The sequence below is a fragment of the Acipenser ruthenus genome, chromosome 21 (genome assembly GCF_902713425.1).
Source record: "Acipenser ruthenus chromosome 21, fAciRut3.2 maternal haplotype, whole genome shotgun sequence".
Lineage (NCBI taxonomy): Eukaryota > Metazoa > Chordata > Actinopteri > Acipenseriformes > Acipenseridae > Acipenser > Acipenser ruthenus.
In genome coordinates, this window is record NC_081209.1 from 26,017,355 (window position 1) to 26,033,461 (window position 16,107).

Consider the following 16,107-nt stretch of genomic DNA (forward strand, 5'->3'; position numbering starts at 1 on the left):
GTCTCCCGCGCGGTCTGCAGCTTTACTCAACTTTCACATGCACCCCTAAATTATTTAAAACATTCAGAGAAAGCACTCAACTCAATGCGTTCCTCGCATCAATTTCAATGTTATCGGTCTGTGAGCGGTGTGGGAGGAGCCCTTCGCTGATTCGCTAAAGGGAGGTTGTTTTTGATCGCTGGTTGGTCAGTCGAGATGTAGGGGCGGGGTTCAGGTGTGCCCATTTCTTGCGGCGAGACCCGAAGTCTGAAACATGCGAGGGAGTGATAAGCGCAGAACGGTGTCTGGTTATACTCGGTGATTATACTGAAGTGGTTGTGTTATACCGGGAATAACAAGCACCTCGCCGTACCAGCTAGGATATACTGACCAGGGTCCGCTGCTAACCGCTCCAGAACATTTAAAGACGTGTGGAAAAAGGGGAGAGCACGCACCTGGAACCAGGGAATATGGGGCTATCTGGAACAGCGGTGTGGAGATAATGTGTTTGGAGTGAAGGGAATGGGCATATCTGTTTGCCACTATTGAAAGCAGAGAGTGGCAGAAATACCTACCCGTCGCTACTACTACTACCACCCGGAGGACAGAGAGACAGTGACATTAACTCCCGGTTCTCTGAGTTGATCTGTATAAAGCAGGGGGCGCAGCCAGATTGCTGTGTGTGCCTGTCTGGGAAGAGGAAGCTCCGATTTCAGAACTATCTCCTCTTATGTATATTTCAAAACGCCTTTAGCCAAACTGCTGTAGTGGTTGACAGTCACCTGTTGGCATCCCCTGTCAGTGGTTCAAGAGACTTAACCGAAACTCAAATGGTGGGGGCCGAGGGTGCATTCATTAAATCAGAAATAGACATAAAAAAGAACGCCTGAACTCATTTAAATACCAGTGGGCAAAAAGAAGAATTCCATTAAACACCTCTTAAGTCAACCCCCCCGTATTCTGTCACACCGCATTCCTGAGAACCACGCGTTACACAGCTCCCGAGAAAGAAATCAAAGCAAGCGCTGTATGACATGAACACCTGAGAGCTACCGAGCCGACCGCGCACAGCTGCGTTTTATTGTAACTGGCTAGAACCTGAAAGGACGCACTCGATTATTGTAGCGGAGGCTAACGTGATTGCCGATTGCTTTCTGATTATCTACAAAAGGGAATTAACATCATTTGTATATTCTGATAATCTACAAAGGGAATTAACATCATTTGTATATACATATGACCAGATTGTTGTCTTCTGTGAAATCGTTTCTGAGGTTTGCACACACCGTATTTATAATCTCCCACCAGGTAGAGGTTTAATGAGAGATCTGTCCGGGCTCGTTTCCTGATACAGTGATGTGGCACACTCACAGCAAAAACAAAAAAGTACAGTGATTAAAGTATAATTATATCTTAGACAAGCACCTCTGAGAAGGCGCTAGGTTCGGGTCCCATCCCTGTGTGCCAGCCAGCCCGAGGGGGTGTCTGTCGGGCGCCAGGCGGATTCACTTGGATCAGCGCTAATACGTTAAATGGGCGATTTTTGTAAGTGTATGTAGAAAATCTAATATACAAAATAACAATCACTTTCAAACGGACAATTTCCTCGACTTTGTAGTTCCAATGGGGTGATCATCTCCCCACGGATCCCGAAGCAATGGGTGCGAACTGCAGTCAAGTTGCAGCAGAAACTCTGTCTGACTTTGTTGTGATTTTTTTTTTAAACCGCCACATCCTCACGGGATAGCTTAAATATGTATATTGAAACTTGGAAATGTTCTTAACCCTTTCGTCGCCAAAGAATATGTCGCTTTCAGAAATCAGGTAAGGTAATGGAGCATATTAACGCATGCTTTTCATAGTATGCGGTCATGTTTTCTAAAAGCATTTTTTTTTTGGTATGGTGTACACCAGGCGTCTCCAACCCTGGTCCTGGTTAGCCCCATTCCTGCAGGTTTTACAGGTGTCTTTACATCATCAGTGGCTAAAGATCTGGAACACCTGTTAATCTGGACTAATTAAGCCAGTAATTGGTTCAATTAAGTAACTGAGAGACTGGTTGAAATGAAAACCAGCAGCCACAGTAGCTCTCCAGGACCAGGGTTGAAGACCCCAGGTGTACACTGTACAGCAGGGCTACTCAACCCTGGTCCTGGAGGGCCGCTGTCCCGCCTGGTTTTTCTTCTAACTGTACTCTAAATTACTTATTGGACCAATTAAGTGCTTATTAGAAGCTTAATTGGTCCAACATTTAGAACAAAAACCAGGAGGACAGCGGCCCTCCAGGACCAGGGTTGAGTAGCCCTGCTGTACAGGGTGTACTTTTCACAGTGTACACAAGTATCTAGATTAACCCGTTACGTTAGTGTTCTGGTGTACATAGCCTTTTCCTCAATGTGTGCACCACTGACTCTATCTATCTATCTATCTATCCATCTGTCTATCTATCCATCTGTCTATCTCTCAGGAACCTTGTTCCTTACACTGGAGAAGAATAGAAGATTTGTAAATATAACCCATATTGTACCTAGTGGCAACTGTGAGTATTATAAATAAATCATGCAATCAGACCTCATGAGACGATCAAGACTGAAAAGGTGTGACAGCTAGCAGAAAGCCGTCCCATTCTGTATCCTTCCTTTATCCTATGTCACCTGCCTGTCAGAATGAAGATTGAGCAGGGCGAGCTGTTCTGAACATATAACCTTCATTAGCTCAACCCTCTGCCCTCAGGAGCCCTTTGAATTTACAGAGCATTTCATTTTTCCTTTCACTAGAGGTGTGCACCAAACTAAGATCTTTTCCCTCAGCCAATGCTGTAGTCAATGATGATTAAGAAAACTTTGTGGGATAATGAACAGATACATAATTAAAGTGCCAGGTGGATCTGTTCTTTTTGCACATGTTTCAGCAGGAATCTCGGGAAGTGCCTCTTCACTATTCAGTCTGAGAACTGTAAAGCAGCTGCTGGTTATCACTGGGCTTGTACAATAGTATTGCTTTGCTGTAACAGATTTGTACTGAAAACTGATCTTGGTTATGTGGTTGAAACGGGAGGGTGTCTAACCTCCCCCAAAAAGTTATTTTTCAGCAACGAGATGGGGGCTTAAATTGGCAAAAATGAAATGTTTTCACAAATGTTTTTTTTTTTTTTTTTTGGGGGGGGGGGGGGGCACTGTATGAGGGCCAAAAAAGATAACTGGCAGCCAAGACAGTGCACACATCGTGATCACAACACCTGCTTCAATTATCCCTGCATGCACAATTATCGCTTGTTAAATACTTTTCTAGGGAGGAGGCCCAAGCATGCCCCTAAATAGACAGATCATCTGTGCTTGAAGAAAGTAAGAACGTATTCTGAATGGAATGGTCGCTTAATAGTATTTGGACCTCATGCAGGTATTGAAAGCTAGGCAAGGCTGGCCATGTGTGTAAAGCTTGAAAGATCAAAGCTCTGTGGCCAGTGCTAGTTTTCAAGCCAAAAGAATGTATGTGAAAAACGAGACACTCTGATATCAGTCTCTTGTTTGCTCCCTCGCTCTTTCTCTCCCACGCCACATTCTTTATTTGTTGCTGTTTTTATCTGTCACCCCCCCCCCCCCGTATTATCTTTATTCCCTGTGTGCTTTTTTTTCCTTTCCACTGCCACACTCCTACACAAATACAGGATTCTGATACCAGTAAATAACGAAACCCCTTATTTAAAGTTTGATGAAGGATAGCGTTTTATTGTTTTTACTTGGTTCTGGACAGATGTTGAAAGTGATTTCATGTACCTGCATGGAAGGCAACAGAGTTGAAAGGTCACATTCTCACCTGCAGGTTATATAAAGAGCCATCACCTGCAGCCATTCCACAACCAAGCTCAGGTTCTCACTAAAAACTGTGCTGAAGGACATTATGTTGGTGGATTTTGTTAAGAGGTAATCACTTCATCCTCGCTAACAACAGCCTGGCCATAGCTTAACACCCCTTCCTTCTAATCAGTCAGCTCTTCCCTGGAAATGCACTGTTACTCAGCAGACCTGACCTGCAGAAATCATTTCGTGTTCGTGGATCTATCCTGCTGTCAGTCGCCCGGGCCCCTAAGTGGAGTGTGTTCGCTGCTCCTGTCCTGAAGTTGTGTTTTTTCCCAGGAAGTCGCTGATTCCCTCGGAGTGAGTGCCTGGGGGGATCCTGACATGTTTTGCTTGTGTGATTAATGGTTACAGCATTTGAATAAGCGCCTGCACTTCAGGGACATTTCTTTTTTTATTAGTTTAACTGAATTAGAAAAACAAAGTTGTTTGTAAGTTCTCCTTCAAGATTTTCTGGGGGAAACCAAAGCAGTTGCAGCCCAGCTCCTGTTTCTATTCTGGCAGACCAATGGAGAGCTCTGTAGCCTTGTAGTATTTATAATACACACAGCGTCAGAAGCGTCTTTAAATAGAGACAAATCACAGATTGAAAAATATATAGGGTATTAAGAAAGGAAAGTGCACACCCTAACAAACCTCATTTCATCCAGTCAGTTCGCTGTTTGGGGTTTTGCATTGGGGTTAGGGGTTGGGGTTGGGGTTGGGGATGGGGATGGGGATGTGGATGGGGGTGGGAGTTAGGGTTGGGGTTAGGGATTGGGGTTAGGGGTTAGGGTTTGGAGATGGGAGTGAGGGTTAGGGGTTAGGGGTTGGAGATGGGGGTGGGGGTGGGGGTGGGGGTTTGGGGTTAGGGGTTGCGAATAAGGGTGGGAGTTAGGATTGGGGTTGGGGGTAGGGGTGCTGGTGGCAGGCTTCCCTCTAAGCCAGTGCTCCAGCACAGTGTTGGGTGGTACTGGGCAGTCTTTCAGGTGAGACCTTAGAGCTAGGTCCTGCCTAGTACTCTGTTGACAGTAACAGTCCTGGCTAAATGCCAATACAAGTCAATACAATTCTGCCCTTGCTATATCACCCTAACCTAACTATTGTATATCTTTATTTATTTTAACCCTCCCTCCTGTCCAGGTTACCAGTATGGAGGAGAATCAGTTCTGAGCATGTTAAACCTGGTTAAATAAATACATGTATTTGATTTGACTAAAGAGGGGCCTTTAGTGCTGGAGACGTCAACACTAAATGGCTGGAAGGATGATGGTGGTCAGTCAGTCTTGGGTCAATCAATGCCTCCTAGCTTTGTGGTAGATGGATTGGGCCCATGTTTTCTCTAAAGCCTAGCTCTCTGAACCCCTGCAGAACAGACAGACATGCAGGGGAATTCAGACCTGACCACGGATTCTGTCTGCGGGGAGCCTCGCTGTTCATGACAAGTCTGGCTGGGCTATTTGTTGTTATTAATGACTGCCCTGTGACCCCAGGGCCAGGGTTGCTTGTGCTGTGTGAGCTGTCAGTGCCTGCCTCTCTCTGCCCCCCAGGGGTTGATGTATAATTGAATGACAGTGTTTATTTTGTCCCCTTGCTGTTTCTAGGAGGCTGTCTCAATGCGTGGCTGTGATCTTCCTCACTCTGCTGCTCTCTCCAGTCTGTCTGTCTTCCCCCCATGTGAGTTTACACAACCTTTAGACCTCATGGACGCCTGCCATGGAATTCAAGTTCGCCATGTTCATTTAAGGCAGAAATGTTTGTTCTTCGGCTTAATTCAGAAATCTCCTAAGTGGAGGTCATGGACAGATGACAATTACACAGGCTTAGCTTATTCTGTCATGGAAGAACAGCAATGTCACAACTTAAAACACTCCTGTCATAAACACTCAGTCATGAGCTGACATTGTTATCTGTAACATGACACATACAGGAATGTGCATTGATAGTCGTAAAACATCAGAACAAATCACATTACAGTAGCACAGCATTACTGGCATTTTAACTAGAACTGACTTGGTGAAGTGCTTGGGTTTATAACTTGCTGTGTGAATGGTTTTAGTATCATTACTGCAGTCCTGAATCATGGCATACCATTAAGTACAAGATTCATATACTTTTCTTTTTTTTCATTTGTCTTAATAAAAATAGGTCGCAATGCATGCAAATGTACCAGACTTTCTGTAGTTAACAGGTGAGCGTCAGAGATTTTGGGACTGTGGGCACCCTATAACTCCCCTCATCAACCAAGCCCACCTTAAACTGGAGGCTCAGTGATCATGAGTGAGTGCAGTCTCTCATCACTGCTCCCATGGCTGTCAGCAGAGAGGGTCCGCTGCTTGCTCCTCTTAGTGTGGAGGGGGATAAAGTTAGCATCAGGGGTGAGGAGAGGGGGAACATCAGACATCAGCACCAACCCCCCCAGAGAGATAGTCAGCTGCCCCGAGACAAAGAGGCGACATTAATGTTAGCCGCACTTTCACTTTAGATTCCATTCAGCTGAAATAGTTTCCCACAGCAAATCAGAAACATCAGGGGCACTCTCTCAGGTTACCTATACAGCTGTGGCCAAAGAGTTAAGAATGGCAGTACTAAAAACAAAGATGATTCAAAGCTAAATGGATGACTGAAGGATTGCCTTTGTTCTTAACAGTGTCCTTCTGCATCCATCAGTACACTATCACTCATTGTTTGAATCGTTTCCAGCTTAGCAACGCAGTTCCAAGGCCAGGACTGTTGACCCGATGTGTTCCTTCTCTTTGCTTGGCTTCTTTGTCTTTGATTTATTTTTCCTGGAGAGCGAAGTCATTCTCAATTGGGTCGAAATCTGCTTGCCAAAAAGCCTGTTTTTTTTTTGTTTTTTTTTTAATTTAGCAGTCGCCAATTATATTTTGTATTTTCTCCCAATTTAAAATATCCAATTATTTTTAGGTTGTCCTCCGAGCGCGTGCCTTCAGCCGACCATTTCTTTTCACACTACAGACTCACCATTCCTGACTATCCTCTATACTGTAGCTGTGCGCCCGTCATCTGTTTCAACAAAACTACCCATTATAAGTCCACAGCTGACATTTTCATTTCCAGAAGCTACCATTTCAAGTTCATGCTGTGACCAGAATTTGCTAATAATAGCCTAGGCCTCCAGAAGTGAAAGGCTAGTGTACCACTGCATCAGATGTCTTGCCCTCGTCAGATGATATGAACACTCATTTGAGAGAATTAGAGTTCCTTCTTTGCGTTAATGAGGGCAATCTCATGTCGGACATCACTGCACAGTGATGCATTAGTGAGCTTTTACATGCATTGCAGTCCTTTTTATACCTCTGAACATTACCTTAATCTGACAGCTCTGTTCTATGGAAGGTGGGTGGGTGCTCTGTCAGTTAAATCCACCTTTAGAGCAAGTGGAAGGAATACATTTAAAACTCAGTGCTTACATTGTTGGGTCAGTTTCTAATGTATAACAGTGCTTTCAAGTTATCTCTTCACGTGGTGACAGATATCAAGGTATTTAATGGGATTTGAAATATTTTGGTTTCTAAAACTGTTAACAATTGACAAACAAGTCGGAAGCTTCATTTAAGGGCCCAAAAGTATGAGCGCAAGTGGTATTTGTTACTGTGGTCTTTTATTTCATTGTTTTCCATTGACGTGAGTAACGTTTATACTGCTAGGCCTATAGATTTTGTTGATGAACTATAAAAATATGATTTTTGTAAACTGACTGCTTTCATAAGCCAGGGCAATTGTTACTGTCCACATTTGGAATAGAGCAGAAAAGTGGATATTAGTGAGGTTTTGAATATTTTTTTAGCTTTTGGCCCAGTTGTGGCAGTGTGATCAGGGAGCCTCTGTGGTCCTGTAGAGCTGAGGATTGTCTGTCTCCCTCAGACCCCTTGGGGCTCCCTGTGGGGTGAAGCCCCGCCCCTGAGTCGCGCCCGCCGGCAGCTGCGATTCGGTAACGAGTGGAGCTCCTGGATTGGCTGGTCTGCCTGTTCACGCACCTGCGGAGGAGGGGCCTCCGTTCGAAGTCGCACCTGCATCACCAGGTAGGTACCGTCCCGCTCTGGTTATCAATTTGCATCGTGTTTGTGCAAGGAAAAGAAAACTGTTCATTTAACAAAACTAGTATCAATCAACAATAAACTATACAAGAGTTTACAGCTGAAGCTGTTTTATTTCCCTTCCAAAAGATGTTGCAAATTGAACTTTGGCATAGACCTTGACAAATCTGTGCTAAGCAACCGATTATCTGTTCCATGTTTTATTTCCGTCTGTTGCCAAACTTCCAGCTGTAGTGCTTCTACGCGCTTGGTTAAACATGAATACATCAACAAACAAACGACAAGTAAACAATAAGAAAAGAAAACATTATGAAACGTACATCCAGTGGGTAGGCCTTGGCCAAGCAGTCAGCTGTGCTATTCAGATATTTACAGATATTTTGGCTAATGCTTTAGTCACCAACATTACATCGATGAAGGCATAAACCAAGGTGTTTGTCAACCTGGCTTTTTTGTTTGGGTTTGTCTTTATCTACCATCGCATATCCTCTATTTCTGGCTTACCTCTGTCTCATTTACAGAGCTCTAACACCCAAATAAAGAGTGTGTTTTTATCATAGGTTTTCCCCTTATTTTCCAAGAAACTTGGCTTATCTATAGAGCTTTTCACACAAAAGATAAGCGTTCTAATCTGGAAATGCTCAGGGTTTGTTTTGTGGTTGCAAGTGAAACTCGCTCCAGTATTTTATTTCACTGTTTTTTTTTTTTTTTTCTGATGCAGAATTTTATAACTGATCTATTATGTTACAAGTTTAAAGGAAAGTCCAATTGTAATTTTCTACACTCCTCACTTATTGCGCTCTCCCGCTAGGAACCTGCAGGGGGGGCCGTGCACCGGAGAGCCCAGGCAGTATAAGATCTGTAACATCCAGGTAAGAACACACAGGTGCCCAGCTTCCTTCAAACATTTCTACTCGAAAGAAAGCCCTGGAACAAACTGATAACTTCAGTAGTGTTCTCCTGGAAGAGCTGATCTGTTCAGCTAAGCCGCTTCAGTACCAGGGAGCTATAATGTGCTGTCGATGCTAAAGCTAAGACTATTAAGCAGGAGTTCATGCTGAACAGTTAATGCACCTAGAGGCGTCTACTAAAGGACCTCCCTTTATAACCCATGATGGCTTTCCTATCTTATCGTGCTACAATGCATGCTTAATCCACAGTAGCAACCTCACAAAAAAAGACAAATTAGTTATTCATCCCTGTGACGGGGAGCTCATAAATTGAACATGATTGTTGTGGATTGCATAAAGAACGTAGGGCACGTATGTGTGTGTGTGTAAATATCTGCAAACTGCTGCTGACTCAGAAGGCGTTAATAAGGGCTGGTATTTGATCATGGCATGTTTGAGAAGTGAGCAGTCATGGAGCCAGGGAGTGTGCAGAGAGTCCTCAGTGCTGTGCTGTTGTGTAAGTGGGGCACGGTGCATGCTGGGACTGACGGGGTGTAACCACACTTAACCCTTTGTGTGCAGGACTGTCCAACAGGGGCGCTCGGGTTCCGGGAGCTGCAGTGTGCCGCCTATAATGATAAACCTTTGGTGGGCAGCGGGAGTTACAAGTGGACAACCTTCCAGGGAGGTGAGAGTGAGTGTGGTGTGTGTGTGTGTGTGTGTGTCTGTGCTTCCAGGGAGGTGAGAACGAGTGTCTCTGTGTGTGTCTGTGTGTGTGTGTGCTTGTCTGTCTGTGCTTGTGTCAATATTTACAGTCAGTCTCTTTTCTAATTGTTGGCATACCCTCCACACCCACTCCCTGTTTCTGTCGGCTGCAGGTTCAACCCCCTGTGATCTCAGCTGCTTGGCACTGGGGCACAATTTCTACTATAACTTCGGACGAGTGCTGGACGGGACGCCCTGCCAGACTGAACTGGGTGGGGTCTGCATCAACGGGCGCTGTTTGGTGAGTGAGTGCCTGGACTGTGCAGAAAACTAGGGCTTCACTTTGAAGGTCCTGACCAGGGGTTGGAGAAATACTCCTTACTAAGTGTAATGATGATATAATTTTCAACCTGGGTCAAAGGTCATTACCTTTACAAGAAAGCAGTGGCAGTGGAGACAAAGCAGACATGGGATACTCTTTCTGTCTCTCTCTTAGACACCCCTTTTTTTAAACACAGTAATGTGTGTTTGTTTTGTTGCTTGAGAGCGTGAGGGTGATGCCTGTGTTCTTGTGTCTCCCCGCAGCGGCCTGGCTGTGACCTGATCCTGGGCTCGGAGCAGCAGCAGGATGCCTGCATGGTGTGTGGGGGGCGCAACACCACCTGCCTGCTCCATCGCAGTGTATACCGGAGCCCCAGCCAGGCTGTCGGTGAGCTCCCAGCATTGCACACAGAGCGGAGGGGCAGTCCCTGAAACTCTGTGCTGTGAAACTAGGAAAGCCTATTGATCTGATTATGGATATAAAACAAAAACACTCAGGACACAAATGAGTGAATGGGATCAGCACTGTTTAAACAGAAACCCCATTATGGGGATGCAGGCAGAGTGAGAATATTTTGCATAATTCAGTGCATGTGTGGGAAAAACAAAAGCAGTCATAATACTTGCTTTGTTTTGGCTTCAGAAAATGTGTTGTCTTTATTACTGGGACATTATTTATTTATTTTTTTTAAATAAAGGCAACGTGCTGCAAGTGTCCAAAAACTGAGAAGGGCAGGCAGGCAGGGAGGCAGGCAGGGAGGCAAGCAGGGAGGCAGGCAGGCAGGCAGGCAGGGAGGTAGGCAGGGAGGCAGGGAGGGAGGGAGGGAGGGAGGGAGCCAAACTTCTTGATAAATAAAAAGGCAGCGGTAGCAAAGGATCATGTTTCCAGTGACTAGACCAGAGCAGGTAAGGCAGAGCCACAAAAAAGATGGACAATCCTGGAGCACTTGTTTATAAAAGTTTTTTTTTTTTTTTACTTTATACATTAACAAGAGAATTTGATCAACAGCGCTGCCAAGGTTGCACAATCAAATCCCTCTCGATTCACTGCCTTCTCACTCTGTCTCAGGTCCCTTTGGATATAATGAAGTCACAATGATTCCTGCTGGAGCCACGCACATCCGGGTGACTGACAACAGCAAGAACTACCTGGGTAAGGGCTCCATTCCCTCTGCTCTGCTCTGGTCTTTCTAGGACTCGAGTCAGAAGGGGGTCGCTCTCTTAACAAGCCACAATGTCTCATGTCCCCCTGCTCTGCCATATCCAATAGGAGACAATCCCTCCCGGTCACTCAGCTTTACCTGCTGGCGGTTTTATAGGTTCTGACAAAGACCAGACTCACTGAGAGCAAGCCTGCTGCAGCTATCATAGATAAATATAATCTGTGACACCACTGCGAGGAATCTCTGTTATACCGACCCGGCTGGTGAAATTATAATTATCACCACTTCTTAGCTGTTGTGCCCCTTGCTCACTTGCCTGGCCCAGCTGTGTTGGGTGGGATCCGTCATTAAAAATAGATTAATTATAACTATTGTTCCGCTGTCAGCTAGAGACAGAAATATCTTGAGATATGAACACACACCACAACAACTCCCTCTCTCCTCCCCTCTCACTGCAGGGCTGCTTTTAGACACCCTCTAGTGGAGAGAGTCTGCTAGCACACCCAAGGAAGGCACGTGGCCACACAGTTGGACCGTTTACCTGCTGTTACTAGTGAAAGTGCCTCTTCTGTACCTCACTTCTTAATATCCTATTCAGCAGTCATTTGGAAAATGCTGGCAGAACAATTCAATTCTATGTTTTGACAATACAACAAAAATACCAGAGGCTTCCTGAGTATGGACAGAGATTAAGCATTCAATCTTCACTGCGCCCAAGTTATTTTGACCGTTTCTTTTTTTAACTGTGATAGACTTATTGTTCCCAGAAATGACACAGGATTGACCGAAAGTGATGATGGAAATTCACGAGGGAGCAAACTGTAACTCATTCCGTTTCAGGAATGTTGAAAGATACGTCTGTTATTAACCCTTCGTTGCCTGTGTCCCCAGCACTGCAGAACGGGCGCTCCCAGTATGTCATCAATGGTAACTGGGAGATCGACTGGCCGGGGGAGTACAGCGTCGCTGGGACCAAGCTGGTGTACAAGCGCTCAGCAGACAACCGAGAGAGCTTTGAGGCTTCAGGACCCACCCAAGAGGACCTGCACATCATGGTGAGGCCCCACACACCCCCATCCCACTCACCCTGACCCCAAACTTACCTCCTTCTTCCCTTCATAGTACATCTCTCTCTCTCTCTCTGCCCTATTCTTTATCTTTCTGTCTCTCTGAGTCTCACTGGCTCACACAGCTTCCCCAGTCCCCTGATCTCACTCTCTCGTACCCTCATGCAAGTGCTGTCTCTCTGAGTCTCGCTGGCTCACACAGCTTCCCCAGTCCCCTGATCTAACTCTCTCATACCCTCGTGCAGGTGCTGTCTCTCTGAGTCTCGCTGGCTCACCCAGCTTCCCCAGTCCCCTGATCTCACTCTCTCGTACCCTCATGCAGGTGCTGTCCACTGACAGGAACTCTGGGATCGAGTATGAGTACTGGCTGCCACGCGACCGTTACGCGCTCTACCATGGGGGGAGGAGCCAGCTGCACCAGCCACATCAATCAGCAACCTTCTCGCCATGGCAACGTCCAACCAGCACCACAACAACACTGGCAACTACTAGCACAACAACAGCCAGGCCTCCCTCAACTACTACCACCACCACTACCCCAGCCTGGGGTGAGAGCAGCTCATTTGTTTTAGTTATATATAAATACAATTAATTATTACCTGAGATGTCCCTCCATGAGTATCTGTAGTTCATGGCCACAAAGAGTTTTATGAGTTTAGTAGCTCTGAGTCACGGTCATTTTTAAATGATAATAGTCATGGTGGAGTTTTATATTTTTGTAGGGTTATCTCAGTGCCGGGTTGCTATGTAGCTCAGTAGAGTGGAACGGTTTCTTGTCTCCCTTAGCTCCTGCAGGACACAATCCGTCTCGGCATCAAAACAACCAGCCGCAGGCACGCCTGGAGCGAGACGAGAACTGGAGCAACCAGATCCCTCAGCACCACAGACCCGGTCAGTACTGCCCTGCTCCCAGTGCTGTACAGGACAGTACAGTGGGGTCTTTTACACAGGCAAGCGTATCACACTGTGTATGAATTCATAAAGCTTTTCCAATCATTGTAAATCTTCCCATTCTCAAAGCTTTCTTGGAGTGGTTTATATATTGTTTTGTTTACTGAAATGCTTAAAAAAATATTTACCTGAATTGTTTTATGAACAGAGTGTGGGTCACTGTGTGTGGCAGTGCGTGCCCTCCTGATCTATGATTAGCTCTGGAATGTGGGGGTCCCAGTCTGGCTCTGTGCCAGCCTCTAATCCAGGGGGTGTGTGTGGAGGGAGAGGGACAGTAAGGCTTGTTTAGCCTTAGCAAAGCAGCTTCACCTGCTGACTGGCTGACTGACTGACTGACTGACTGACTGGCTGTTCTCAGAGAGGCTTGAGCTCTGGGAAATCTTGTTCTTTTAGAATCCCGTGGAAAACAATCTTCTCTCTCGCTCTCCCTCCGACGCAACAAGATGGTCATGCAGCATAAAAAAATCATTTCTGAGCCCAGCTTTTATGAATTATTAGATTGTAAAGACTGATAATGACCATGCATTACTATGAAATCAGGGTAATGCAACTCATGTTGCTGCTAAACAGCATATCTCGGGGGGGGGGGGATCTCAGTGAGAGTTCTTGATTCTATCAAGGTCAATCAGATATTTCAAATATGTATTTGCGTCACACACACACACACTGGGGCAAAGGTTGACCAAAATAAGCTGTAAAATGGAGGTTTTGTTTTAAAATTCAAGCTGCATGTCTTCAGAAAACACATTTTAGCTACAGGATCATTGGAAGCATTGTTTGAAGTTTTAGTAAGCTGTGAGGATGTTGAAATAGGTTCATTAGCTGGTTTCACAAACAGGTTTCACACTGTGAACTATTCTGCCTGTATTTCGAAGACTTGATCGGTATTTGGAAAGCCTGCTCCCTGCCTCAATGTCTGTCACTTTTTCAGGTCACTGTGGGAAGTGCAGGAGGGTTAGAGGGAAAGGAAACCGCGTCAGACAGTACTGCCAGAAGGACTTCGGTGAGTGTGTGACAGTGAGAGTGTGAGTGAGTGTGTGTGTGAGAGTGAGAGTGAGAGAGTGTGTGTGTGCGAGTTTGCATGCAATGGTCTGCCACTCCAGATAAGAATAAATAAAACTGCAACATATTAGTTATTCTAATGCATCATTCAGATTTGGAGAGGTACCTAGCATATGTTTTTAATTGTTTACCCTGGTTACCAATGAAACAAAAATTGGGCTAACAAACATTTCGCAGTGAGAGACAAAAATACCCAATAAAACATGTCTCAGGCTTTTATAAATGAGCGGACGAGTCTGTATGTGTGCAGTCTGGGGGTAGAAGCTGTCTGAAGCGAGAGAGAGAGCAGGAGATTGAAAGGTAAAGTGTTCCTCAGAGCTCCAGTGATGGCCGCATGCGTCTCTATCCCGCAGTGTTCCGTGGCAAGGTGCTGGGGAAGCAGTACAGGGGTCAGGAGACGCGCTATGACATGCAGGTGATCCACACCTACCGCAACCGCTTCCCGCTGGTGCGCCGCGAGTTCATGTGGGTGCCCAACGTGTGTGACTGCCCCCAGCTGGAGGAGGGCCGCCAGTACGTGATGATGGCGCGGCGGCACGTCAACTACGAGCGCACGCTGAACCGCATCCTGCTGGAGACCGACAGCTACGTGCGGGATTACCGCCCCCGGGAGGATGAGCTGCTGCGCTCCCTGGAGCCGGAGTGCCTGAAGCAGAGCTATCCTCCCACGGCCTGATCAGAGGAGCTGGAGACACCCCACCCTGGAGAGAACACCGACACAATCTCACACCGCTGCTCACATCGCTCTGCCTGCAGCCCAAGGAAGCTTGTGCGCTTGTATTGAAAATGAGAAGAGTAAGGAACGGTGGGGATGGTTCAGAAGCAGGGAACTGGAGATCACCAGGGTCCAGACAATTCTATACAGCTCAGAACTAGGGATCCGAGAGCCAGCAAATGGAACAAAGAGAGATCTCATTTACAGATGAACACCTGAAATGTAAAAATCTGCCTAGGTCTTTTTTTTTTTTTTGACCGAAAAATTGCAATATTAGTTCACATTTGGGGTCATTTCATTTAGTCAGTCTCAATTCTCTTTCCTCAGTTCCCAGAGTTTGGGAAAGTCACTTGAAAATTAACTGACCAGGAGAGAAAGGACCAAAGGTGAATATTACTTTTGTTCACTAGAAACAGAACCCACCCACAACATGTAGCCCATCGGGGACCTTAATGACAATGTAATCTCATCACATTGTAATCTCTGCCAACCCGCTCCTGAAGCAGTAATTCAGGGTTTGAATACACCCCTTCAGCGGTGAACTGTTGTCTGGAGTACAAACCTACCCTGGTGGGGTTTGTGAAAGAATACCCTTGGGAGAGCGTGTGTCTAACCCCTATATTCTATCCCCCCCACCCACACCCAATTCAGACCTTCTGAACTGGAGTGTGATCCTGTGTAATGTTTTATAATTTATAAAGACCTCAGCACGACACCAAAGATCACTTGTGTATAACATTTTGTTTTGCATTATATACATTTATAATCATGTACCTGTATTATTATGTGTCTTTATTACTGTCACTTAATCAACAAAAGTGTATTATTATTATTATTATTATTATTATTATTATTATTATTATTATTAAAATATATATATATATATATATATATATATATATATATAAGATGTAAAACTCTACTTCTTGACAGAATATTATTTTTAATAAAGGTTTATGCTGAAGCAACATGGATTAAAACAGGCTAAAGACCTGTGGCTGAAACAGGATATGAAATTCTGGCAGGATCGGATTATCGGTTCCACCACACAAGCCATTATTTGTAATTTAAAATAAAAATGAATTTAAAATTTTACAAAAAAAAAACAACAACTTTAGATTCTGTCACAACTATTACAATACATTTTCTAAAGATCTGAAATGTTTAAAAAAGTGCATTCTGTAGAAGTATTGCACTATAACAATGCATTTTACACACAGTAAGGTCTAATCTATAACTGTACAGATTTGACATAGTTCACTAACCCTCAATAGTCATGCATTCAATAGCCAGTCCCCCTTGGGCAGGTGTATCTTTACTTTAAAAACTGTACAAACAAACATTCATGTAAACCCTT

General features: G+C 45.0%; 1 protein-coding gene across 2 annotated transcripts; it reads left to right on the top strand.

Moving 5' to 3' along the window:
• The first annotated feature begins 245 nt into the window (after window positions 1-245).
• On the top strand, window positions 246-15,856 carry LOC117427747 (ADAMTS-like protein 5). Of its 2 annotated transcripts, none has more exons than XM_034917211.2 (13): window positions 246-1,803; window positions 5,420-5,492; window positions 7,704-7,861; window positions 8,688-8,748; window positions 9,349-9,454; window positions 9,645-9,772; window positions 10,057-10,180; window positions 10,862-10,945; window positions 11,847-12,010; window positions 12,345-12,570; window positions 12,809-12,913; window positions 13,905-13,976; window positions 14,389-15,856. In XM_034917211.2, the coding sequence occupies exons 1-13, from the start codon at window positions 1,754-1,756 to the stop codon at window positions 14,709-14,711; spliced, it is 1,674 nt and encodes a 557-aa protein (XP_034773102.2). In that variant the 5' UTR covers window positions 246-1,753; the 3' UTR covers window positions 14,712-15,856. The 2 variants fall into 2 exon arrangements, with proteins under 2 accessions (XP_034773102.2, XP_058851290.1); XM_058995307.1 differs by lacking the exon at window positions 246-1,803 and adding an exon at window positions 3,156-3,902.
• Window positions 15,857-16,107: the final 251 nt, after the last annotated feature.